At 46.5% G+C, this 24,760-nt stretch overlaps 2 protein-coding genes across 2 annotated transcripts; one reads left to right on the top strand and one right to left on the bottom strand.

Moving 5' to 3' along the window:
* Positions 1 to 495: 495 nt before the first annotated feature.
* On the bottom strand, positions 496 to 5,328 carry WFDC5 (WAP four-disulfide core domain 5). The gene is made up of 4 exons (XM_006929727.4): positions 5,168 to 5,328; positions 1,721 to 1,861; positions 1,498 to 1,638; positions 496 to 1,103 (listed from the first exon to the last, which is right to left on the bottom strand). The coding sequence occupies exons 1-4, from the start codon at positions 5,250 to 5,252 to the stop codon at positions 1,099 to 1,101; spliced, it is 372 nt and encodes a 123-aa protein (XP_006929789.1). The 5' UTR covers positions 5,253 to 5,328; the 3' UTR covers positions 496 to 1,098.
* A 10,281-nt stretch (positions 5,329 to 15,609) lies between these two features.
* PI3 (peptidase inhibitor 3) lies at positions 15,610 to 17,229 on the top strand. The gene is made up of 3 exons (XM_006929726.3): positions 15,610 to 15,767; positions 16,581 to 16,826; positions 17,063 to 17,229. The coding sequence occupies exons 1-2, from the start codon at positions 15,692 to 15,694 to the stop codon at positions 16,823 to 16,825; spliced, it is 321 nt and encodes a 106-aa protein (XP_006929788.1). The 5' UTR covers positions 15,610 to 15,691; the 3' UTR covers position 16,826; positions 17,063 to 17,229.
* Positions 17,230 to 24,760: the final 7,531 nt, after the last annotated feature.

Here is a 24,760-nt window from a genome sequence, read left to right as displayed (position 1 = left end):
CTTGGGATCACAAGAGGAAACCCAGCAGATAAAACAGGGAGAAATCTGCCTGCCTCCTTCCCCTCCCCAGAGCAAATCCTGGGTGAATGGGACAGTCAGGAATCCAGCTGTGTGGGTCCAGGAATGTCCCTTAGCATGTCATTCCCTCATTGACCCCCTTCTCTGCCCTCTTAGGCCCTGACTATAGACCGGCCCTTGAGAAATCGAGGTAAATGAGGTATTGCCCAATGGGAGACACACCCTCCCCAAAATAACGACATCCCAACCATTCAAGCAACATTCCCCACATGGGCAGCAATTCGAAATGATCATAGGGTGTACCTGGGGTGCAAGATTGTACAACTCAGTTACCCCAGGAGGGAGGTCACAGTTCTGAGATTTGTGTCTTTAACACATCTTTAACCCCCGCTCATCTTCATTTACAACAGAGACAGAGAGCAGCCTTGGCGGGTGGCAGCATTTAGGTAGAATGCAGTACCATTATTTAATACCGTGTGATCTGACAAGACCGACTTTAATGGAACTTCGCCATTTTCATTGCATCTGCTGTTACAGTTACATTTTATTTGAGGCAGTCATCCTGCATGTCCCATTTTATAGTGATGGTAGCAAGCTTTTCTTTGGAAATAAATTTATTTATATACAAAAGCAAGTCCACTTAAAGAAAAACATTAGATACATAGTACAGAGAGTACACAAGATATCGCAATGCTATTTTGCAGGCGTGGCGAAAGTTGTGGAAAGGGGTATGTGGCTAGGTAATGTCTGGAAAATTCTGCTAGAACATACCTTGGTGGTGGCTGGGCTGCCTGAGGGAGGGGCTAGGACCCCCCAAAAGAAGGGCCTATCTGAATTGGGCATTTTAGGAGAAACTGTACGAAGAAATTGTTGGTGGCACAAGGTGACAGGAATCTATCTGTGCACCTTGACTCCCAGGAAGAGAAACGAGAGGTGGATGGGAAGTGACAGCAGATCAGTGCTCATCAGAAGGTTGGAACTGCCGCTGGCAGAGATAGTGCTGTCTGGGTGGGGTCCCAGGCTCCCCCCATCATCACCTCTTCCTGCTAGGAACCCCATCCTGAATATCCGAAACCAGAATTAGCCTGAGGAGAGAGAAGGAAAGCGTTACCCCACCCACCATATGGCTCCGGGTTCTTTAGAAACTTTGATCCCCCATTCACCCCCTGAGCCCAGCCCTGGGCCACTAAGGCAGGACGGCCCACCCTCCTTCCCAAGGACAAACCAAAGTTCAGAGCTAAAAGTCTAGGGTTGTGGTCCAGGGGACACACAGCAAGGTCCACAAGAGAACGGAGGGTGTCCGCTTCCTCCATGGGCCTGACGAGGACCCCTCCCATCCCACCCTCTTCCCCAGGTCTGGTGTGGGCAGCCCCAGGCCTCTGGGAAGGTGGGTATCCGGTTAGGCTTACCGAACTGGAAGAACGTCTAAGGCAGGGGCTGAGAGGGAAAGACCCTGCCACGCATGCGCAGGTAGCGTACCTCGTGCAGGGCTGCGGCAGTCACGGCCACAGGCGCCCAGGCAGCAGCGAGCCGAGCCCTTGCAGTCTGAGTCCTGGTGGCACAGATGCTGTATGGGGCTGAGGCAGCGCAGGCGGTCCTCCGGGCAGCTGCCGGGCTTGACTGCAACACAGGGGCCTGGCTGAGCTCTGCGTGGGGCTCGGGGCTCGGGGCTCGGGCGCTCCGCAAGGTGGAGGACACTTACCTGAGATCTTACGGACACACTGGCGGAAGCAAGCTTTGTAGCAGCATTTCATCCTTGCGGGACACTGGCTGTCATCCACGCAGTGGTCAGGCACCGAGAGGAGGCAGGGCCCGTCGTCCGGTGGGCAGCCCCCAGATTTCTCTATAAGAGAACCCCCCGAATCTTGCAACTGGAGGCAGTCCAGAGTCACGTCATAAAGCACCCACCTGGAAATCACAAGGTCTGAAGTCTCTACCCCTTACCTCTTGCCTGTCCTTTGGCAAGTTTGTTTTTGTTTTTTAGGGCGGGGGTGGGTGGGTGGACTTGCTTTTACTTTTATTTAAAATTTTTACTGGGGAGGGGCGCCTGGGTGGCGCAGTCGGTTAAGCATCCGACTTCAGCCAGGTCACGATCTCGAGGTCCGGGAGTTCGAGCCCCGCGTCGGGCTCTGGGCTGATGATGGCTCAGAGCCTGGAGCCTGTTTCCGATTCTGTGTCTCCCTCTCTCTCTGCCCCTCCCCCGTTCATGCTCTGTCTTTCTCTGTCCCAAAAATAAATAAACGTTGAAAAAAAAAATTAAAAAAAAAATAAATAAAAAAAATAAATAAAATTTTTACTGGGGTATAATTGACATAGCATTGTATTTGTTTCCGGTGTAGAACAAAATGATTCGATATTTGTACATGTTGTGAAATGATCACATGTCTAGTTAACACCTGTCCCCACACACAGTTACACATCGTTTTCCTTATGATGAGAACTTCTAAGATCTTCTCGCTTGGCAACTTTCAAGTAAGCAACACAGTATTGTTAACTATAGTCACCAGGCTGTATGTTACATCCCCAGGACTTATTTCTCTTATAACTGGAAGTTTGTACCTTTGACTCCTCTTCACACATTTCACCCACCTCTCACCCACGCCCCCTGGCAACCATCAATCTGTTCTGTGTACCTATGAGCTTGTTTTTTGTTGTTATTGTTGTTGTTGTTGTTGTTTAGTTTTGATTTTTAGATTCCAATGTGAGATCATACAGTATTAGTCTTTCTTTGGCTGATTTATTTCACTTAGTGTAATGCCTTCGAGGTCCATTCACAGTGTTACAAATGGCTGGCAAGGGTTATGGTTTTTGGTTTTTTGTTCTTTTGTTTGTTTTTTACTGCAAGCGTCAGTGTTCTGTCTGTGCAATGGAAAACTGGACTCCTTCCTCCCGGAGCTGGTTTGAGGCTCCAATGACATGAAGGATAGGAAAAAATGAAGTTCAAAATCTACACCTGGGCCACCAGGCTGTGCCTGGTCTGGGGCTGCCCACCTCACTGTTCTCAGCCTCCACACCTTCCCGTTTGGGGCTCCTGCTCTGCTTCCATCTGCTTGTCTTTTCAGAGCCTTGCTTCTGCTGTGCTCTGGCCTACACCCCATTCATCAGGTCTCAGCGGTAGGGAGACCTACCTCTCCGGCTGTGACTCCGACTCTATTTGTCTCCTTCTCTCACTTGACTGGAGGCTATGAGAATACACCCCCACCTGCTTCTCTCACCATTAGGCTAAAGTACAGCCCTTAATGCAGAACACCAGTGGCTCAGCGACTATTTGAAAGAAAGGATTTTGAAGGGGGTCCAGCATCGCGACAATGTCAGCGGCTGCCAGCCTGGTGCATTGTCACACAGCCACAGTCAGCCACAACCGCACTGTGTGCTTGTCCTGTTCCAAGTGGCGTTGTTTCAGGGATCTGTATTAACTCTGACTTTAAGGTAGTCCTCAGACGGCTCTAGAATTTTTTGTCCCAGAGCTTATCCCCCCATTTTTCTTGTTAGCATTTTGGGCCATTTCCAGATGTCATGCAGAAGGCTTGAATCTGTACCTTCTTCCATTGAGAGGGAGAAAGCAAGGGTTGATAGGGCACTGACTGCCCAGACCCACAGGGCCTGGACTAGGACTCTGACTCCTCTGATGACCCACCCCTCTGCTCTGGCCACCATTGAGTCCTGTAGAGAGGATGGAGGCCAGTCCCAGGCCTTCATTTAGTCTAGCATCAGAGAAAAGGTGCAAGAGTCCCCAGCACCAGCTGGATCCGGTGCTGGGACTTTACCTTGTGTCTACCTCCCCCCTCCAGCTCCTGACTGGATGCTGGCCACACACACAGTAGGCACCTTGCTCACACAGTAAGTGCTCAAAACTGACTTCACTGGCTTGGATTGGGTTGTCTTATACTAAATTGCTGCCCCCTGCTGGAGAAAGAACAGCTAGTCTGTGAGGGAGGCCACTACTCGGATTAGCACCTCTTCCCCAGGCTGGTGGTAGATGGGTGGGAAGACCCTGAGGTCCCTGGGGTAGCCTTGGGGAGTGAGCTGGGAGGAGCTGTCTGAAGTCAGAGAAGGAGCTCCCTGTGGGCTGGGGTTGGGGACCCTATCATACAGCCAGGAGGGCTTCTAGGAGGAGGGACCAGGAGGTGAGACTTGAGGAACAGACAGGAAGAGAGGGTCAGGACTGGCATTTCAAGTGGCTCAGTTTGTCACCTGCAAAAGGGGGATAAAAATAGTCCCGATCTCTCAGCATCTCAGTGAGGAGGAATGTGGTGAGGACACATGAATCCCAGCCAGCAGGGGTCTGGCCTTGGAACTTGCTAGCAACCTTCCCTCCTCAGCCTGGGGTCTCTGAGCACTCTACTCCCCAAACCCTGCCTCTGAGGAAGGCACAAGTTAGAGTAGAGGGAGCAGAGAAGATGCAGGGAACTGCTTTCCAGGACCTGTTTAGGAGGGAACCTGTCCCCATTACTGTCTGCTTCCCCCAAGGCAGGGCCAGGGACGAACAGGTGTATGTAGGTCACAGTGTACCCGTCGCAGAAAGACAGGAGGTGGAGACCTTGGCCAGGTGGGGAGGCACCTGTCTAGCTACTCAACAGCCCCATCCTCCCTCACTTGTTGACAGGTAAGCCCCAGGCTTTTCAAGGAGGCTGGGGGAAAAGAGGGGTGAGGGCGGAGCTTCCTAACAACAGATCCCAGAAACCATATCCCTGCCCAGTTCGAGAGTCCCTTGCACAGATTGGGCTCTGGGACAGGAAGGACTCGAGAAAGATGGAAACAAGACGGGCAGGGGCCAGACCCGTCACAGCCTTGTTAGCAACAGAAGATGACAGAAAGGGTCATCTCGTTGCCATGGGGGCCCACAGACCCTAATACCTCCATGGAGACAACGTGGGAGAGCAGGTACAGACAAGTTTGCTCCCCCCACCGCAGAGACACAAAGGGATGTGTGTTCACCCATGTACAGGTGCACAGACACACACATTGGCCATACCTAAACATACTTGTGCAGACACAGCAAAGACACACACAGACACACACACACACACACACACACACACACACACACACACACACACTACATTGCCTGCTTTCCCCAATCCCTCACTCTCCCCAGAGAGGTAGGAGCTGCCAGGTCCCCAGAGTAGAGAAACCTACCCACACTCACCTCCCTTCCTCCTGGCCAAGGCAGCAGGCAGCTGGCTCCCCAAAGCCAGGAGGGCCACCAGGAGGAGAAGGCCCCAGGCCCTCATGTTTCTGCTGCCAGCACTTAATAAATCCAGGGCCCAGGGGCCCTTAAATGAACTCCTGCAGCTCCAGGGAGGCTAGAGCAGCTGAGTCAGGGGAGGAAGGACAGGAGGTGGCTGGAATGGCACCTGTTTGCCTTGTCCTGGCCCCACCCCGTGCCCCAGAGCTCCAGTGCAAGGGCCCTTGTGCAAGAACCAAAGATAGGTGGGAGCAGGTGCTCGGTGTTGGGGGCCAGGATCCAGTCCTGCCTGTATTGCTGACTTGGGCTGTGATCTCAGGCAAGTCTGCTCCCTCTTCAGGCCTCGGTTTTTCTCATTTGTCTAAAGGATGAAGGTTGTTGAGACAGACAATCCCTTTCCTGGCTCTCGAAGGTCTCGAAGCCCCAACAATGGCTTAGGCAGGAGATAGAGGTCGGCTTGGAATGGCAAGAAGGGGGTTGCAGAGTTCTGGTTGCCTAGGGGGAATTGGGGTTAAGGTCAGGCAGGCACAGTGAGTGAGGGTAGCTCTGGCCCCTCCTGGGCCTCTGTGGATGGGAGAGAGAGAGATCTCCCCGCCTTCGGTGACGCCACCTCCAGTGGCCTCTGGTAGAACCGCCCTCTGCCCTGGGCTGGCTCAGCTGTCTGGGTGGACGTTTGTTTGGCTGAGGTTACCGGTTGCAGCAGATGTAGGTGGCTTTTGGGCCTCTTTCCCTGGCCCTGAGAGATCCTGAGCAAAAAATCATCAGAGCCAAGGACTGCACCTTAGATTTCACATTATTTGGCTCCTGCATTTGGTGGAAGAGGCACTGGGGCTCAGAGTCTTAAGGAGCCCCAAACAGAAACCCCCGTGGAACCATAGCATCTAACCAGGACCGCAGGGGATCAAGGCCTTCCTCGTCACCCTCCCATTTGAAAGATGAAGAAACTGTAAGCCGGGGATGGGTGGGGACTGACTCAAGAACCCACAGTTAATTCCTAACTAAGGTGGGACTTCTGTCATTGCCTCCCCATGGTCCCCATCAGTTACCAGGCCTTGGGAGCAAGGTATAACTTCATCTCATGCCAAGAAAGAAAGAGGATATTCCTTTCAACCCTCACAGTTGGGAAGTTCTTCATTGGGTTTAACTAGAATCCCTCATGCTGTCTTTGAAGCTCTCAGGAAAAGAGGGAAGGGCCCTATGTTCTATGATGTGATGTTTCTTTTGGAATAGGAGAATTTTATGGGACTGGTTTTTTCCCCTGATTATGAACTACACATATATATTGAAGAAATGCTTTTTCAATTAAGATGATTTTGCATTTTCCTGTGTCATGAAGTATTCTCCAATTTCATCATTTTTAATGATTACATGGTATTTTGTAAGACTGATATGCTAAAGCATATAGTTTCCTATTGTAGCACTTAGGTTTCCATTTTCTTCACTCAAATAAAGCCGTGACAGCAACCTTTGTGTATACATTTTGAATCATCTCTATTTTCTTTCTCTTTTTTTAAGTTGTCATTTTTTTAAGGTTTATTTTTGAGAGAGAGAGAGCACGAGTGAGTGAGGGGGAGAGAGAGAGAGAGAGAGGGAGAGAATCCCATGCAGGCTCCACGCTGACAGTGTGGACTGGAAGCGGGGCTCCAGCTCACCTGATGTGGGGCTCGAGCTCATCTGATACAGGACTCACACTCATGAACCATGAGATCATGACCTGAGCTGAAGTCAGATGCTTAACCAACTGAGCCACCCAGGTGCCCCCACATCTCTATCTTCTTAGGGTAAATTTGTCAAAGTAGAAATGCTAGGTCAGCCAAAAGGTATAAACTTCTAGGCATAAAATAAATAAGCCATGGGGATGTAACATATAGCATGGTGATTATAATTAATAATACAGTATCGCATATTTGAAAGTTGCTAAGAGAGTAGGTCTTAAAAGTTCTTATCGTAAGAAAAATGTTTGTAACTACATGTGGTGATGGACGTTAACTAGACTTATTTTGGTGATCATCTCACAGTACATACAAATATCAAATCATTACATTGTACATTGGAAACTAATATGTTATATGTCAATTATACCTCAGTAAAGAATCTCAAAACCAAAACCCAATTTTTAAAAACCCAAACAAATAACAAACAAAAAGAAACGCCGGGTCAACAGCAGTGATCGCTTTTCAGGTTTGGAATACCCCGTCAAATTGCATTTCAGAAAAGATGTAAATGAGTGTGTGAGCCGCTGTTGTTCTGTAGCAGGAATCTCCTGCTTTTGTCTGCCTGGTATCTCTTCCTTTGGTGGAGTCATTGCTCCCCAGTCCTGTAATTCTGGTTGGCTGTCAATCACCAGATACTTCCCCTGCTACAGGTGAGGCGTTTGACTCAAGCTTGAGTTAACTGGACTCTTCTCTTACCTGCCCACCCCTCCATTCAAATCCTGAATGGAGAAGGCAGTGTCATAAAGAGAACAGTCTAAAATTCAGTTGCTGTTGCTTGCGACCCAGGATCCTTAACAGATATACTCAGCAAAGAAAGACAGGATATGAAGAGAGAAGTATATAAAACCTTTACCAATGGAAAAGTATCTCATTTTAATTTACCTTTCCCTGAAATTGGTGACAGCATTTCTTCATATGTTTATACTGACCAAGTGTATTTCCTGTTTTTATACTTTGCCCACTTTTACTGGGAATACATTTATTTTTATTATTGAGTTGTAAAAGCTGTTTACATATTAGGGACACTACTAACATGTCATACGCAAGAGGCAGTATGGTAAAGTAGTTAGCCAATGTAAACTGGAGTCAGGCAGACCTGGATTTGAATCCAACTGCCACTGAATGAGCGGGCCTACGCTGGCCGACTCCATCTTGTTCTGTGTCCTTCACCTAGACCACGCCTCCTCCCCTTGAGTAACCTCCTGCTCACCCGTTCAAACTTCCTGATCAAAACACGCCCAGGGACCTGCGTAACAGGACTCCGACCCTTCCCCAGCCAATCAGCTGAGGCCACAGCCATTACCTCACCAACTGACCCTAGACCCCTGTAAAACCTTTGTGCTTTTGAAACTCGCTCCCCCCCCCCCCCCCCATCTCACCCCTGCGTCTGTGCAGGTAGGGGGTTGAGCTCGAGCTAGCTCGTATAAAGGCTCTTTTGCTTTTGCATCGGACTCGGCTCCCTGGCGGTCTTTGGAGATCACAAATTCTGGGCATAACACCACCAGGTTCTAGCTGTGTGACTTTGGACAAGTCACCTAACTTTTTTTTTCTTTTAATTTTAATGTTTATTTATTTTTGAGAGAGAGAGAGAGAGAGAAACAGCACGAGTGAGGGAGGGACAGAGAGAGGGAGACACAGAATCTGAAGCAGGCCAGGCTCTGACCTGTCAGCACAGAGCCCGATGCAGGGCTCGAACTCACGAACCCTGAGATTATGACCGGAGCTAAAGTTGAACGCTTAACCGACTGAGCCACCCAGGTGCCCCAAGTCACCTAACTTTTTTAAACCTCAGTTTACTTTTCTATAAAATAGAGATAATATTTATTTTACAGGATCGTTCTGAGGATTTAATAAGATGAGCTTAATAACCACTTATTTTAATCCCATCCCATCCTGCAAATATTTGTTTCTTTGATTTTGCTTTGGTTTAGCCCTGTGTCAGGCTCTGTGCTGACAGATTCTCTTTCAATCTCTCTCTCTCTCTCTCTCTCTCAAAATAAATAAATAAACTTAAAATTAAAAAAAATTTATAGTCAGTCTACAGGGTGTGAAGTTGTATCTTGTGATTTGGGTTTGCGTTTTCCTAATGGCTAATGATGTTGAGTACCTTCTCACGTGCTCATCAACCTTTTGTCTATCTTCTCCAGAGAAAAGTATATTCTAGTCTTTTGACCATGTTTTAAAATTTTTATTAATTTTTTAAATATAATTTATTGTCAAGTTGGCTAACATACAGTGTGGACAGTGTGCTCTTGGTTTTGGGGGTAGATTCCCGTGGTTCATCGCTTACATACAACACCCAGTGTTTATCCCAATAAGTGCCCTCCTCAATGCCCATCACCCATTTTTCCCTCTCTCCCACCCGCCAGTCAACCCCCAGTTTGTTCTCTGTATTTAAGAGTCTCTTATGGTTTGCCTCCTTCCCTCTCTGTAATTATTTTTTCCTCTTCCCTTCCCCTATGGTCTTCTGTTAAGTTTCTCAAGTTCCACATATGAGTGAAAACATATGATCTCTCTTTCTCTGACTGACTTATTCTACTCAGCATAATACCCTCCAGTTCTATCCATGTTGCTGCAAATGGCAGGATTTCATTCTTTCTCAACCACATCTTCTTTATCCATTCATCAGTTGTTGGACATTTAGGCCTTTGACTATTTTAAAATTGGGTCATTTATCTTTTTATTGTTGTTGGATACTAGGCCCTTATCAGATGCCTGAATGGAAAATCTTTTCTCCCATTCTGCGGGTGGTCTTTTCATTATCCCGATAGTGGCCTTTGATGCACCGAAGTGTTTAACTCTGTTGAAGCTTATTGTGTTTTAAATATCCTTCATCTTGAAACTATTATATGTAAAGCAATCAACGAGCTTACTCTTTTATTTACCTTCCTTCCCCTCTTCCTCCTGTTGATGGAAGTTGTACTGTTTATATGTTTTCACAGCATGGCATATTTACATACTGTTTGTTACCACTTTGCCTTAGTCTTATTTCCGCAGTTAAAATGTCCAGTGTTCAAATGAGATACCACCTCACACCTGGCAGAATGACTAACATTAACAACTCAGGCAACAACAGATGTTGGCGAGGATGCGGAGAAAGAGGAACCTGTTGGCACTGCTGGTGGGAATGCAAATTGGTGCAGCCACTCTGGAAAACAGTATGCAGGTTCCTCAAAAAATTAGAAATAGAACTACCCTATGACTCAGAAATTGCACTACTAAGCATTTATCCAAGGGATATAGGTGTGCTGTTTTGAAGGGGCGCATGCACCCCAATATTTATAGCAGCAATGGAAAGAGCCCAAATGTCCACTGATGGATGAACGGATAAAGAAGATGTGGTATCTATATACAATGGAGTATTACTCGGATATCAAAAAGAATGAAATCTTGCGATTTGCAACTACATGGATGGAACTGGAGGGTATTATGTTAAGTGAAATTAGTCAGAGAAAGACAAAAATCCTATGACTTCACTCATATGAGGACTTTAAGAGACAAAACAGATGAACACAGGGAAGGGAAACAAAAATAATATAAAAACAGGGAGGGGGACAAAACAGAAGAGACTCATAAATATGGAGAACAAACTGAGGGTTGCTGGAGGGGTTTTGGGAGGGGGGGATGGGCTAAATGGGTCAGGGGCCGTAAGGAATCTACTCCTGAAATCATTGTTGCTCTATATGCTAACTAACTTGGATGTAAATTAAAAAATTAATTAATTAAAATTAAAAAAAAAAATCGGGGCGCCTGGGTGGCGCAGTCGGTTAAGCGTCCGACTTCAGCTCAGGTCACGATCTCGCGGTCCGTGAGTTCGAGCCCCGCGTCGGGCTCTGGGCTGATGGCTCAGAGCCGGGAGTCTGCTTCCGATTCTGTGTCTCCCTCTCTCCCTGCCCCTCCCCCGTTCATGCTCTGTCTCTCTCTGTCCCCAAAAAAATAAATAAACGTTGGAAAAAAAAATTAAAATTAAAAAATATAAAATAAAATAAAATGTCCAGTGTTCAACATGAGTCATTTTGGTAATTCCTACAAACCTTCTGAGTCGGGTATATCTCATCCCTTAGAACGTTCAGGAAAGCTCTTGGAAACAATTTTCCTTGAGTTCTTGCATGCTCAGAAATATATTCTTGTAGCCTTTTTACTTAACAGACAGATTAGCTGTGTAAAAAATCCTCAGTGCATACTTTCTTTCAAGTTTGGCTCTGCTCTTTTCGGGCTATCATTTAATCTGATTAACTCGGATTTTGGATTTTTTGAGGGGTGTTGGCTTCCTAAGGGCTTCTATTTTCTATCTTTACACTCTAAATACTTGACTTGCATGCCTTTTGTGTTTTCCACGATGTGAACTTTCAATATGTAGACACAAGCCTGCTTTTATTTCAGAAATATTTTCCTCAATTACAGTTTTAAATAATTCTTTTATTTTGTTGTTTTGGTTTTCTTCTTTGTGGGACTTGATTTATATGTCTGTTGGGTCTCTACTGACTTTTTTATACTTAAGGCTTTCTCTGTAATCATTTTAAAGCTGTTTTTAATTTTTATTTTGTGTTCTTTGCTTTCCTTATTTTCCTTCCTTAGTTTTTATTTGTGCATTGTTTTTCTCCTTGTCTTCAATTTCTTTTCTGAGCTCCGTCAGATTTCACTTCACATCTTCCTGCTACCTTGCTATCGCTTCTTTGAATTTCTATATTTCTGCTTTATGTGGTTCTTCATACTTTCAATTTGTTTCAGTAATTTTCCATGTTCATTTTGGAATATCCATCTTTTCAGTTTTGTGGTGGCATTTTACTTAGGACTTTTAAAATCCCATTTTAATGTATATATTTTTGACATTTTATTTATTTATTTTGAGAGGGAGAGAGAGCACGTTAGCGTGTGCAGGGGAGGGGGGAGGGCAGGGGGGAAGGGCAGAGAGAGAGGGAGAGAGAGAATCCCAAGCAGGCTCTGTGCTGTCAGCACAGCAGGGCTTGAACCCGCAAACTGTGAAATCATGATCTGAGCCAAAATCAAGAGTCAGATGTTTAACCGACTGAGCCGCCCAGGCACCCCAAAATCCCATTTTAAATGTTTTTAAGTTTTGCGACTCATTTCTGCTTTCAAAATTAGTATTTTTGTATGGCTTATGTGATTTCAAATTTCTTTCTTATTTTAAAATCGCTAGATTTTCAAGGACCAGCTATTGAAAGGAATATAGTAGGAGTGGGGGTACGGGTGTGGGGGGTTGGGAGGGAGTATGGGGGGTTAGCAAGGGGGTTAGAAGGGGTTTCTTAGTTTCTTAGCTCAAGGGCTCCCTCCTCCGTTGCTACAATAGTGGGCAGTTCCTTAAATACTTGGGCTTTTCCTGATTCTTACGTACTGGTCTGAAACAAGAGGTCTCCTACCATCAGCCATGGCCAGAGAGATACTGCTCCGGTGTTTCAAGATGATGACCTCTCTCCTCAATACGTCTCCTCCTTCTCCCGGATGCGTTTTCTTATTTCTTTTCTTTGGACACCTCCCAGCACTGTACCTTACCTTTCTTGTTCTCAGCCCTGCTCACCTCAACTTCCCACTCAAGGTGCACACTCTTCCTTCTAGGAGGTGAATATTTGCTGATGTTTGGAAGTGTAAGTAGGGGATGGACCAGGGGCATGAACAGTGGCAGGAGAAAAAAAGAGTGGATGGTGGCATGCACTGTTCAGTGTCTTCATCGACGTGCATTTCAGCTGCTCCCAGCATGCTTTCCTGCAGCAGTTGGAAATCCAGTGACTATGTGTCCCAGACTCTTTCATCTCCAGGACTGCAGATGTGATTCAAGTTCTTACAATCAAATGCATTCACACAATAGCTGGATTCTTCTGCTTGAACTACCTGGACTGATTTCTTTCCACTGCATCTGAATCATACCCGACACACACTATTATATTTTTACATTATGACACTTACATTTTCAGCACCCCTTATTAACATTGGCACCAATGGTTACATGTGTATATTCCATGTATATAGTTTATTTAGATGTTACTGTCCGTTATACTCTTTTCTTCATTCACGTGTTTCCTTGAATTCTTTTTTCCTTTTTTAAAAAAATTTTTATTTAATTTTGAGAGAGAGACAGAGCATGAGTGGGGGAGGGACAGAGAGAGGGGGAGACACAGAATCCAAAGCAGGCTCCAGGCTCTGAGCTGTCAGCACAGAGCCCGAAGCTGAGCTCGAACCCACAAACCATGAGATCATGACCTGAGCCGAAGTCAGCTGCTTAATCAACTGAGCCACCCAGGCGCCCCTTGAATTCTTTTTTTTAATTATTGATGATAATTTTCTTTGATATTTTAGATCACAACAGTGACTTTTTGTTGTGACAAGTGAAAAACTGAGAAACTAGTATGTATAATGGAAAACCTAGTTGGGGCGCCTGGGTGGCGCAGTCAGTTAAGTGTCCCTCTCTTGATATCAGCTCAGGCCATGATCTCATGGTTCGTGAGTTCAAGCCCTACATCAGACTCTGTACTGACAGCATGGAATCTGCCTCAGATTCTTGCTCTCCCTCTCCCCTTTTCTCTCTCTCTCAAAATAAATAAATACAATTTTTTAAAAAAGGAAAACTTACTTATCTTGCTTTTTCCTATTCCCATCACAGTGATGTAAGCAATGTTAATAGGGTAGCATATATTCCTTCATAACTTTCTCCTCTTTCCTACATAAATAAAGCCATGCATAGCAGTTTTATTTGTTTCTACCAAAGTATTATCAAACACATATGTTACCCTCTAACTTGTTTTTTTCTGTTGGTATGATTTTGTGAACATTGCTAGGATTCAGTAAACAGAGATCTAGTGATATTCATGCCTTTTCTATTTATAAGTATAATAGAATCGCATCAGACATGATGAGTTTTTTGATGAAACAATACTTTTTTGTTTCTTTTATTTACCCTTTTTTCTTCTCCTATCCTACCTTCCTAACCTCTATCCCCTCATCAACTGTTTGGTGAACCTCTACTAATAGGACGTGCAGCCTTCTTAATAGAACCATAGCCAGATTTGTTTAATATAACTATATTAAGAACACACTCTCACTATGTGCAAAAAAACCCAAACAATAGGAGGTAATGTCCAGGTAAGACGAGGAAAGGACAGTGGCCTGAGCTGTTCTGAGCAGGTCTTAGCATGACATTAAAGTTTTCATTTGCACACCATGTCACAAAGGACCTTTCTCCATCATATATAAAGAGTGCTTAAAAATGAAGAAGAAAAGGGCTAATGAATCTATAGAGAAGTGAGCAAAGGAAAAGAAGCTTTCAGAAAAAGAAACGTCAGGGGCTCCTAAAATGTGCAAACATGGAAATGTGAGAGATGCTAACTAAAGCCATCAGTAAAATATCATTTCTCACCTACCAGACTGAGACATTAGTCTCATCCCCACATCAGACACACCGTGTGTGTCTGGAATGGCACAGGACGTGTCGCCCACTGCCGGTGCGGGTACAAAATGGTACAGCCCCCACTGAGCGCATTAAGCCAAGATTGTAAAAATTTCAAAAGCACTTAAAAAATGGTAACTCTAGGAGTCGATGGATATGTTCATGAGCCTGGTTGTGGTAATCGCTTCACAATGTACACACACGTGAAAACATCATATCGTACACATTAAATAAATATAAAATCCATTTGTCAACCGTACTGCACTATGCCAGGAAAAAATTTCAAATACATTTAATCTTTGTACTAGTAAATCTGCTTCTGGGAAGCAAGCTTGCAAGTTAATGCAAAAAGTCACATGTGTATTTTGTAACAGTAAAAGACTGGAAACCACTTGAGACAGCAACAGGTGTGGGTTTATGGAAAGTGAAGATAATTCATAAATGATTTACCCCGTAGCCTTGGAAACGCGTGCGCGCGCGCACACACACACGCACGCGTGTGTGCACCCACCCACCCACCCCCACACACTCACACACCCCAAGGGAAATCACCAATCAACCCAAGTACTAGCACATTATCAGAAACCAAAAACTTAAACCAACCTGAGTACTTTTCACCCATCCAAAACATCTCTTCCCTCACTTCCAGAGTTAACCACGATCCTAGATTTTGTGTGTATATGGCTTCATCATTTTCATCTACCCCCGAGTAAATGAGTTTTACCACATATCTAAGTACACCTAGACAATCTATTAGTTTGCCTTCGTTTTGAGCCTTAGACACAAGCGTGTAATTCAAAATATTTTCTCGTGAGACTTGCATTTTTCACCCAGCATTAGTTTGATTAGAGTCGCTCTGTGAGATCTAGAATCCCGCCTTCCCTATTACTTTCGTGGTGCATCTCGGAGACTGCCCGTTGAAATAGCAAAGTGAGGTGATTTGTCGTTAGACTTGCAAAGCAGATTTCCCTTCTACAGTGTTTCTCAGGGCCTGGAAGGCATGAAAGAAAAGCCTTGATGCTGGAAGGGGTGAACGGTTAGGATGGATCTGGGTGGGGCCCGCAGGAACAGGAGTAATGGGGGAACTCAGAACACTGGACCTGCCAGCCAGCCCTGCTTCTCTGTGAGAAAGTGGGACAGCTCCTGGGCTGATGTGACATGGTATCTGCCATTTCTCTTCTGTGAACAATCCTTGGGGAAAGTCCCACGGCCCCTCCCAGGATAGGGGTGGATACTTCCTGGTAGAATTAAGAAAATGTAGGTCTTGTGCCAGAGACAAGCACAGGCCCGCCCCCTGGCTCCAGGCCACGCTGGACAGCATAAAACGGGCTGGCCTCAGCTCTTGGCCACACGCATCTTCCTGACATCATGAGGCCCAGCAGCTTCTTGGTCCTGGCGGTGTTCCTTATCCTTGGGACTCTGGCAGCACAGGCGGCTGTCATAGGTGAGTAGACAAATGGCCTGGGTGAGGCTGGATTGGGCCCTGGCAGGGAGCACTCTGGGGCAGCAGGCAGGGCTGGATCGCATGCTTTGGTCTGTGGCTGCTTCTGCTGTATCCAGAGAGAGCAGAAGTTGTCCAGTAGAATCATGTGCTTTCCATGCTAAGACTGAGCTATCAGGACCATTGCCGGACAAAGCGTGGCCATGTGGCGTTGGCCTCAGGGGTTGATAGCTGGGCAGAATGTGCAATGAAGTGGGGAACCCCAGGAATCTGGGCCTGGGTGTGGGGTTTGCCTGTCTGCCCCCAGAAAGCACCTGAGTAATCAGCCTCTAAAAGGAGGTTGCACACCAACAAGACCTCAGAAATCCTGTCGTTTGAAGACCCCCATTTTACCAAGGAGGACATTGATTGTCCAGACCACCTCCAGAGCCAGGAGGGAGCTCAGCTCCTGGTGTATGTCTCAGGGCTCTTTCCCCACCCCCCAAGTTGCCTCAGAGATGACAATGTGTCCTTCTCACCTCTGGAAGTCACCCCTGTCTGGCCTCTCCTCCTGAGAGGACTTGTCATGGAGGGCGGGGGGAGAAATGGATACCCAAGGGAACCGTGGTCCTGTAGACCCTCTCCCCAAAGCCCAGAGCACAGCTTTCCTAGGGCACAGGCCCCAGCTAGCCCAGATGACCCTGCCCCATCTCCGGCCATGGTTTGGGAAACACGGCAGAGAGCAGTGGTTGGACGAAGAGGAAAGACTAGATAGTGAAGCAGGCGCACTGGGTCTAAATGTGGCTACATTTCTTCTTTCAACCGTTCCTCCTAAAGGGCAAGGCACAGACAAAGGTCGTGTTCTGGTCAAAGGACAAGATCCGGTTAGAGGTCAAGACCCAGTCAAAACCAAAGATCTGCTCAAAGTTCCAGTGTCCACTAAGCCTGGCTCCTGCCCCAACATTCTGATGCGGTGCGCCATGATGAACCCCCCTAACCACTGTTTGAGGGATACCGAGTGCCCCGGGGCCAAGAAGTGCTGTCACGGCCCTTGTGGGCTGGCCTGCTTGGATCCCCAGTGAGGTGAGAACCTGGTGGAGCAGGAGGAGACCCCGAGGGCACAGAGAAGGCTGAGCAATGGGAATGAGCCTGGGCGGGTGAGAGGGAGGCTGTGGAGAGGGGATGGAGGGACTGAGGCTCTTTGAGCCTGTAACTGACGACCTGAGAGGGCCGTCACGTGGACTTGATCCTGCCCTCCACTGCCTCTGAGTGCTTTGACCTGCCGAATCACTTCTCTGGTCCTCTTCTCTCCCGGCCAGGTGGGGCGTGTCCTTGCTGCCCCTGTGAAGTCCCCAGGGCTGCTGGCCCTGGCCCTGTCGCACCACCCTCTCCGGCCAGCACATTCTCGCTCTCATTCAGGATGTCCAAGACCGGACTTGGCTGCTTCTCTCGTTGACTTTGCAATAAAAGACCACTTTCTGCTCCATTTGCTTCTGGCTCCCATGATTTTTGTGCTCCTGGAAGCCCCAGGGAGATGGGTGAGGGGCTGAGTGTCCCTCCCCTCAGCGGGATGTGAAGGAGAGCAGGGGTGGAAGAGGCCCATTCCTAGGGCTTCATATGAGAACTCCACTAACTGACCCCACAACTGGAGTCTCCATTTCATTAGGGGATGCTGCCTTTCGCCTAAGACCAGGGAATAAAAAACAAAAGGTTGCACAGACAGCAGGCAGTTTCTTTCCAGTCGACCCCACATCCTGACCCCGCTACTGCCAGCCCGCCAGTGTGACCAGCCAGCTCCAGTGGCCCTCCCTCTTTTCCTTTCTTGTTCCCCAGGGATCTTCTCAAGAGGCCCTAGAGAGACACTGGAAATCCCCTCTGGCTCACCTGTCCGTGCCTGAGATGCCTCCATTAACCCATAATTCCTCTGGGTTAAGCCATACCCTCCCCCAGCTTTCTATTTTAAGATGTGAATGAGGAGACAAGACGCACTAAGTCCTTGATCCTTTAGTGTGGACGGTGAACAGTGTCCTCTGGAGACACACAAGGTGGGGGCAGGCAGACTCGAGTAGTGCAGATTGTGGACGGTGCGTGTTAGGCGAACTTGAATGACCTCATGGCTCTGCTGTTGACCCACCTGCTCCACTGCCCTTGAACAAGGAGGCTCTCACAGAAAGAGGAGAATTCGGGGTGGAGTTGAAAGTACACAGGCTTAGGAATCAGAGGACCTGTGTTCTAGTCCCAGTCCAGCCTCCCCACTTACTGGATGACCTCGGACAAATGTCTTTCCCTCCCTGAGCTTCATTTGTCTATTAAATTTGAGGGGGTTGGATGTAATTATTCAGAAGTACAGTTTAGCCATTCTGGACCTGAGACAACTCTGTTTGTGTTGAGTTCCTGCTGCGAGTGGAAGTGGGGGGGCAGAGACTCAGGGTGAAAGAACAGGGAGTGCAGTGTCCTTTGCCCTTTCCAGAAGCATGCAAGCCAGGGCTCCCTCTCGTTCTCCAGGGGACCGGCTGCACTGCATTGAAGCCGTGATCCCAGGACATCTTGGACAGTAGGCAAGAGCCGTGCCCAAACTTCTGGCCTGACAAGTGCAAAATGCAGCACTGGCACAAAGATTATTTTTTTATTACATTTTAAAAAACGTTTTTATTTACTTATTTTGAGAGAGAGAGAGCATGAGCAGGGGAGGGGCAGAGAGAGAGGGACACAAAGAGTCCCAAGCAGCCTCTGTGCTGACAGCACAGAACTCAACACGGGGCTTGAACCCACAAACTGTGAGATCATGACCTGAGCTGAAACCAAGAGTCAGACGCTTAACCGACTGAGCCACCCATGCACCCCACAAGGATTACTTTATGTACTATTTCTCTGTTCCAGACCCTATACTAGCTGTGTTATATGTACTGTCTTATTTGTGTCTCAGAAGAACACTCTCAAATGGGTATTATCACACATCTTTAATTTCGTTAAAAGATTGAAGCCATGAGAGGTTTGGTAACCACCCAAAGTCACACAGTTAGTAAATGATAAATCCTATTTTTAATATAAACAAGCAATAATCAGAATAAAAAATTTAAAATTGCACTTACACTATCAACAAAATTATATCATTCCATTATCTATTTTTATTAAAAAATTTTAATGTTTATTTTTGAGAGAGAGAGAGAGAGAGAGAGAGACTGAGTGCAAGTGGGGGAGGGGCAGAGAGAGGGAGACAGAATATGAATCTAAAGCAGGCTTCAGGCTCTGAGCTGTCAGCACAGAGCCCAGTGCGAGGCTCAAACCCACAAGCTGCGAGATCATGACCTGAGCCGAAATTGGATGCTCAACCACCTGAGCCACAAGGCATCCCTATATCATTCCTTTAAATAAATGTAACAAGAGGCAGGAGGAACTTTAAAAAAGAAACCGATACAAGTGTTCACGAGGTACATAAAAAAAGGATTGAATACTCACTGATCTGTGGGAAGATGCCGATGCCACATGGTGAAGATACCAATATTTACCTCTTCAATTGACTTTTTCCCCAGCTTTATTGTGATAAAACTGACATATGGTATGATTTGAAGGGTACGTGTGATTATTTGATTCATGTATATATTGCAAAATGTTTACCATAAGGGTAGTTAGCAAATCCTTCACCTCATATAATTACCCTTTTGTTATTTTTATGATGAGAACATTAATACTCTTCTCTCATAGTGACTTTCAAGGATATAATACTACATTATTAACTATATTCACCAAGCTCCACGTTAACTCCTCAGAATGTGTTGGTCTTATAACTGAAAGTGTACCCTTTGACCAGGTAATTTCCTCCCCTCTCCCAGGATATTACCTGGATATCACCATTTTACTCTGTTTCTATGAGTTGATATTTTTAGATTCCCCATAAGTGAGATCATACAGTATTTGCTTTTCTCTGTCTGACTGATTTCATTTAGCATAATGCCTTCAAGGTCCATCCATGTTGTCAAAAATCCAGGAACTCCTTTTTTTTATATGGCTGAATAATATTCCACTGTATATACCATATTTTCTTCACACATCTGTCAGTGGACACTGACATCTCACTATAACTGGGGGAAAAAAATTCACCAGATTTCCAGGGCAGCTGGTGTCCTTGTAAATTTAAATCTCCAAATCCATTCTTCCGTAACTATAGAATTCAACAAGAAGAAGAATAAAACCACATAAACCCCCTGACATCAATGTAGTCAGAAGTCAGGGAACAGCAAAACCTTCAAATTACCTTTACTGAAAAGACTCCTGATTTTCAAGGAGACGTCTCTTGAATTCTTGCTTCTACCCCTTTCTGTGAGAAAAGCGAGGTCCAGAAATATCTGTAAAGAAGACGAGAGGAATGGAGAGCTTAGGACCGAACTAAAATCATTCCAAGAAGATGGCTCCGGTAAGTGTGAAAATACCAGAAAAAAGTCCCGAGTAGAGCATTTCTATGGTGCAGGTGTCACAATTAATGAAGCAATATCTATACATTATTGCAAACTAAAGTCCATACTTCATTCATATTGCCTTATGTTCTTTCTCCCCCCCCCCCCCACCAGAATCCCGCCCAGAATATCATGTTACATTTAGCTGTTGAGGGTCTTGGTTGTGACAGTTTCTCAGACCTCCCATGTTTTGATGACCTTGACAGTTGAGAGGGGCACTGGTTAGGCTGTTGGGTGTGTCTGATTATTTTTCTCATGATTAGACTGGGGTTATGGTTTTTCGGAGGAAGACCACCAAGGCGAAGTGCCCTTCTCGTCACATCATGTCCAGGGTCCATACTACCAACTTGACTTAGCGCTGGTGATGCTGACCTGATGATTAGGCTGTCAGGTTCGTCAGGCTTCTATGCTGTAAAGTTATTCTTTTTCCTCTCTTTCCATGTTATTCTCTCAGGGAGAAAGTCACTCTGCATACCCCACACTTACGATACTCCTTGAGGGAGAGGAGGCTCAAGACATTCTTTGGAATTAATCTGTATGGAAGATTTGTCTATTCTCCTTAGTTTTTTCCTTTTTTTTTTTTACTTAACTATCCATTTATATCAGTGTAGACTTACAGACATTATGATTTTGGGTTGTATTTTGTTTTGTGGCTCAAGTTGTCAGAAGGACATTTTTAATGTTAATAACCACAATTCACAGTAAAGATATACAGTTTTTTAAATGTTTATTTATTTCTTTATTTGAGAGAGAGAGAGAGAGAGCCCACAAGCAGGGGAGGACCAGAGAGAGAGAGAGAGGGAGACACAGAATCTGAAGCAGGCTCCAGGCCCTGAGCTGTCAGCACAGAGCCCGATGGAGGGCTCAAACCCACAAACCATGAGATCATGACCTGAGCCAAAGTCGGAATCGACTGAGCCACCCAGGTGCCCCTTTTTAAAAATTTAAAAAATTTTTAATTTATTTTTTATTTTCATTTTTTATTTTTTAAGATATGCATTTTAGGTGTATAAACACCACATAATACATACAGCATGTTCCTTTATAAAGAAGTTACTACAGCGAAACAGACCAGCAAAAAACAGAAACAGACTCATAAATACAGAGAACAAACTGGTGTTGCCAGAGGGGAAGGCAGTGGAGGATGTGCAAAACATGAATAAGAGGTAAAAGGTTCTAGTCATAAAATAAATAAGTCACAGAGATGAATAGTATAGCATAGGAAATACAGTCAATACTTTTTTTAAATTTTAAAAAAAACATTGTTATTTATTTTTGAGAGACAGAGAGAGAGTGTGAGCAGGGGAGGGGCAGAGAGAGAACGGGAGACACAGAATCGGAAACAGGCTCCAGGCTCTGAGAGAGAGCCCCATGCGGGTCTTGAACCCACCAACTGTGAGATCATGACCTGAGCCGAAGCCAGATGCCCAACCGACTGAGCCACCCAGGTGCCCCGCCAATAATATTTTAATAACGTTGTATGGCAACAGATTGTGATGACACTTACTGTGGTGAGTATCGCATGATGTATCGAATCGGTGATTCACTATGTTGTGCACCTGAAACTAATATAATATCATATATCAACTGTACTTCAATTAAAAAAAAATCAGGATCTACAGGATATGCAGGGAGACATAGATTGAAGGTCACCCACAGGAGAATTTAACACACCATCACTGCAAGATGGTTCAAACGGACAACAAAAAATAAGGATACAGAAGATCAGAGGAGAGTATCCTTAAATACTTACATCAGTGAAAAAGGAATAATGGGGGCACCTGGATGGCTCAGTCAAAGGTCTGATTGTTGATCTCGGCTCAGGTCATGATCTCACAGTTCGTGAGTTCGAGCCCCGTGTCAGGCTCTTTGCTGACATCACAGAGCCTGCTTGAGATTTTCTCTCTCTGTCCCTCCCCCACTCCAAAATAAATAAATACACATTTAAAAAAAAAAAACAAGTAGATCAAAATTTACACACACAAACAAAAAGGAAAAAAAGGACAGAGTAAACCGGAGGATGTTTAAAAAAGTGATAATAATATGGGCAAAATAATACATTTATGAGGTTGAGCCTAGGAAAACAGTAGCTCTGGTTAATAAATCAAAATCTTATTTTTAAAAATATTTACAAAATAGGCAAATCTCTACCTACTTAACTTTGCTTTTTTTTAATGTTTATTTTATTTATTTATTTATTTATTTATTTATTTATTTATTTTTTGAGAGAGAGAGACAGACCATGAGTGGGGTAAGGGGAGGGAGAAAGAGGGAGACACAGAATCAGGAACAGGCTCCAGGCTCCACACTGTCAGCACAGAGCCCGATGCGGGGCTCGAACTCACGAGCTGCAAGATCATGACCTGAGCCGAAGTCAGACACTTAACCGACTGAGCCACCCAGGCGCCCCTCTTTGATAAAACGAAAGAAAGCAAAAATAAATAAAATGAAGTACAACAGTGGAAAACGCTATTGAGAGAGACAAAATCATCCTGAGTCCACTTGGCAGACCAGCTTCCTTCCTCACCGCTTCTGGCTGCTGTCCTCAGGGTGAGGAGGCTGCCAGGTGCTGCGTGCATGGTTGTTGTCAGGGTGAGGACAGAGGGGACCAGCGACTGTCTCCCCCGATGCACAGGCGGGCTGCTATTTTCAAGGCTGATGGGGAATGATGTTTCAGCTTTACAGAGCGGGGCTGGGGACAAATGTCAGGAGAATCCCAGTGCAGACTCTTGAGCTGATCCATGAAACCAATCTGAAAAGGTTTCCTAAACCTGCACCGGATCTCAGCGAGGACCAGACCAGCAGAGCCAGGGGGCAGCAGGGAAGACGTCCAGAGCAAAGGCACTGAGGTTTTCAGCCGCATCTTCCCCGTGCGGCCATGAATGGACAAGTGCAGCCGGCCTGGCCCGAGAAAGGTGTGGTGATCCTCAGAAGAAGGGTTTTGGTCGCACCACCAGGTAAGCCGCTGAGCGTAACACTGATGGCGGCCAAGGACAAGGAGGCCGTGGAATGGGGTGACCAGCAGGGTGACGAGGAAGAGTGGCTGTGGGCCTGACGCCAGCAGCAGGGGCTGGCGCTGAAGTTTGTCCCACTCACCCCCATCCTCTGGGGTCTCCCTCCGCAAAAGCATCCATCTGGAGGTACTGCCCCCCAGTGTGACTGCAGCACAAGGCAGGCACTGGGTCTGACTGGGACAGGTGCAGCCCAGACCCCCTTCAAGGAGCCCCTCTCGGCCCAGCTGCGCAAGCATAACTGAATGCTTCTCAGGCACCACCTTGGTGCTCGAGCTGGGGCCCCCCAGCCAGGGACAGGGTAGGGCTATGGTACTTTCTGCCCAAGGGAGGACTCCTCATGGTAAATGCTTGCTCCAGGGCTCCCGGTGGGCTCCCGGCAGAGACGCGGTCAGGTCAGCATGGCGCTGGCTCCCTTCGTGGGCCCAGTCCTGCTTCTCTCTGGTACTTTTGCTGGTGGCACTTTGCAATGGAACTTGCGCCCCTCCCTGTGTCCCAGCCACTGCTACGCTAAGAACCCAGTCTGCAAAATGTGCCTCCAGGGATTTATGAAGATTAGGGCTGAGGGGGGTATCATAAGAACGAGAGCGTCCAGTGTGACCACAGCCAGAAACACAGCCAGTTCCACAGCTGTGTGATGGGGACACCTGGCTGCCGCACACTCCCCGGGGCCACCGGTGCCCGTGACTCGGGCGCTGGCGTGGACAGTGATACTGTGTGGCCCTGGGGAAGAATGCCCCTTCGTCCTTGCTGCTTGGAGCCACTCGGGGAGATATGACGTGCCAGGGGAACTTCGGATTTGCTGAGCAGCCCTGGGTGTCGGGGGCGAATGAAAGTGAGTCTGTTTGTTCAGTTCCTGCAGTGGGAAACCGTCTCTGCCTCTCATCCAGACTCAAATACAGACTCAGAAAGAAGGGCGCCCAACATATAGGAAGGGCGTCCCACACAGTGGGCAGTCAACAGACATTAAGTAGCTTCTCCACTGTGGATTTCCATAAGGTTCGAAACTCCCCACGAAGCTCTTTGAGGTGACATTTGCAAAGGGAATGGCATAAAGGTTCCTGCCTCTGAAACAGAGGCCACACTCCTTAGTCACCATGGGAATGTCCTGGGAAAGTGCCTTCTCATACTGAGCTAAACACCAAGACAGCTGTCTTACCAGTTTCTCCCTCGACAGTCATTTATTTCACAAGGCGACTTTTAATAAACCCCAAATCAATTTTCTGCCCCTATTTTTAAAAATTTAATGTTTTATTTTTGAGAGAGGGAGAGAGAGAGAGAGGCAGAATGTGAGCAGGGGAGGGGCAGAGAGAGAGGGAGACAGAATCCCAAGCAGGCTCCAGGCTCTGAGCTGTCAGCACAGAGCCCGACTCCGGTCTGCTCCTATTTTAATCCTGGTTTACTTTCTCCGCTTTTCCACACTACACGGTGCTTGCTCTTCCCTAGTCTGCAGCCTGGTGTTTTTATGGGAACACTCATTCAATAACACTGTCCCACGGTCTTTTCCTCCTGAACCACAGTAAAGCACAGCACTGCTGCCTCCGGGCAAGCT

The sequence above is a fragment of the Felis catus genome, chromosome A3 (genome assembly GCF_018350175.1).
Source record: "Felis catus isolate Fca126 chromosome A3, F.catus_Fca126_mat1.0, whole genome shotgun sequence".
NCBI classification, from domain to species: domain Eukaryota; kingdom Metazoa; phylum Chordata; class Mammalia; order Carnivora; family Felidae; genus Felis; species Felis catus.
The sequence above is the reverse complement of the archived record's forward strand: the minus strand, read 5'-3'. Positions and strand labels throughout refer to the sequence as shown.

Excerpts from the sequence above, each read along its gene's own strand:
- WFDC5 (XM_006929727.4), bottom strand. The coding sequence starts at position 5,252 with ATGAGGGCCTGGGGCCTTCTCCTCCTGGTGGCCCTCCTGGCTTTGGGG. Across the intron at positions 1,862-5,167 it reads CTTGGCCAGGAGGAAGGGAG|AGAAATCTGGGGGCTGCCCA; the intron begins GTGAGTGTGGGT and ends GTTCTCTTATAG. Across the intron at positions 1,639-1,720 it reads GTGTGTCCGTAAGATCTCAG|TCAAGCCCGGCAGCTGCCCG; the intron begins GTAAGTGTCCTC and ends CCTGTGTTGCAG.
- PI3 (XM_006929726.3), top strand. The coding sequence starts at position 15,692 with ATGAGGCCCAGCAGCTTCTTGGTCCTGGCGGTGTTCCTTATCCTTGGG. Across the intron at positions 15,768-16,580 it reads AGCACAGGCGGCTGTCATAG|GGCAAGGCACAGACAAAGGT; the intron begins GTGAGTAGACAA and ends TTCCTCCTAAAG.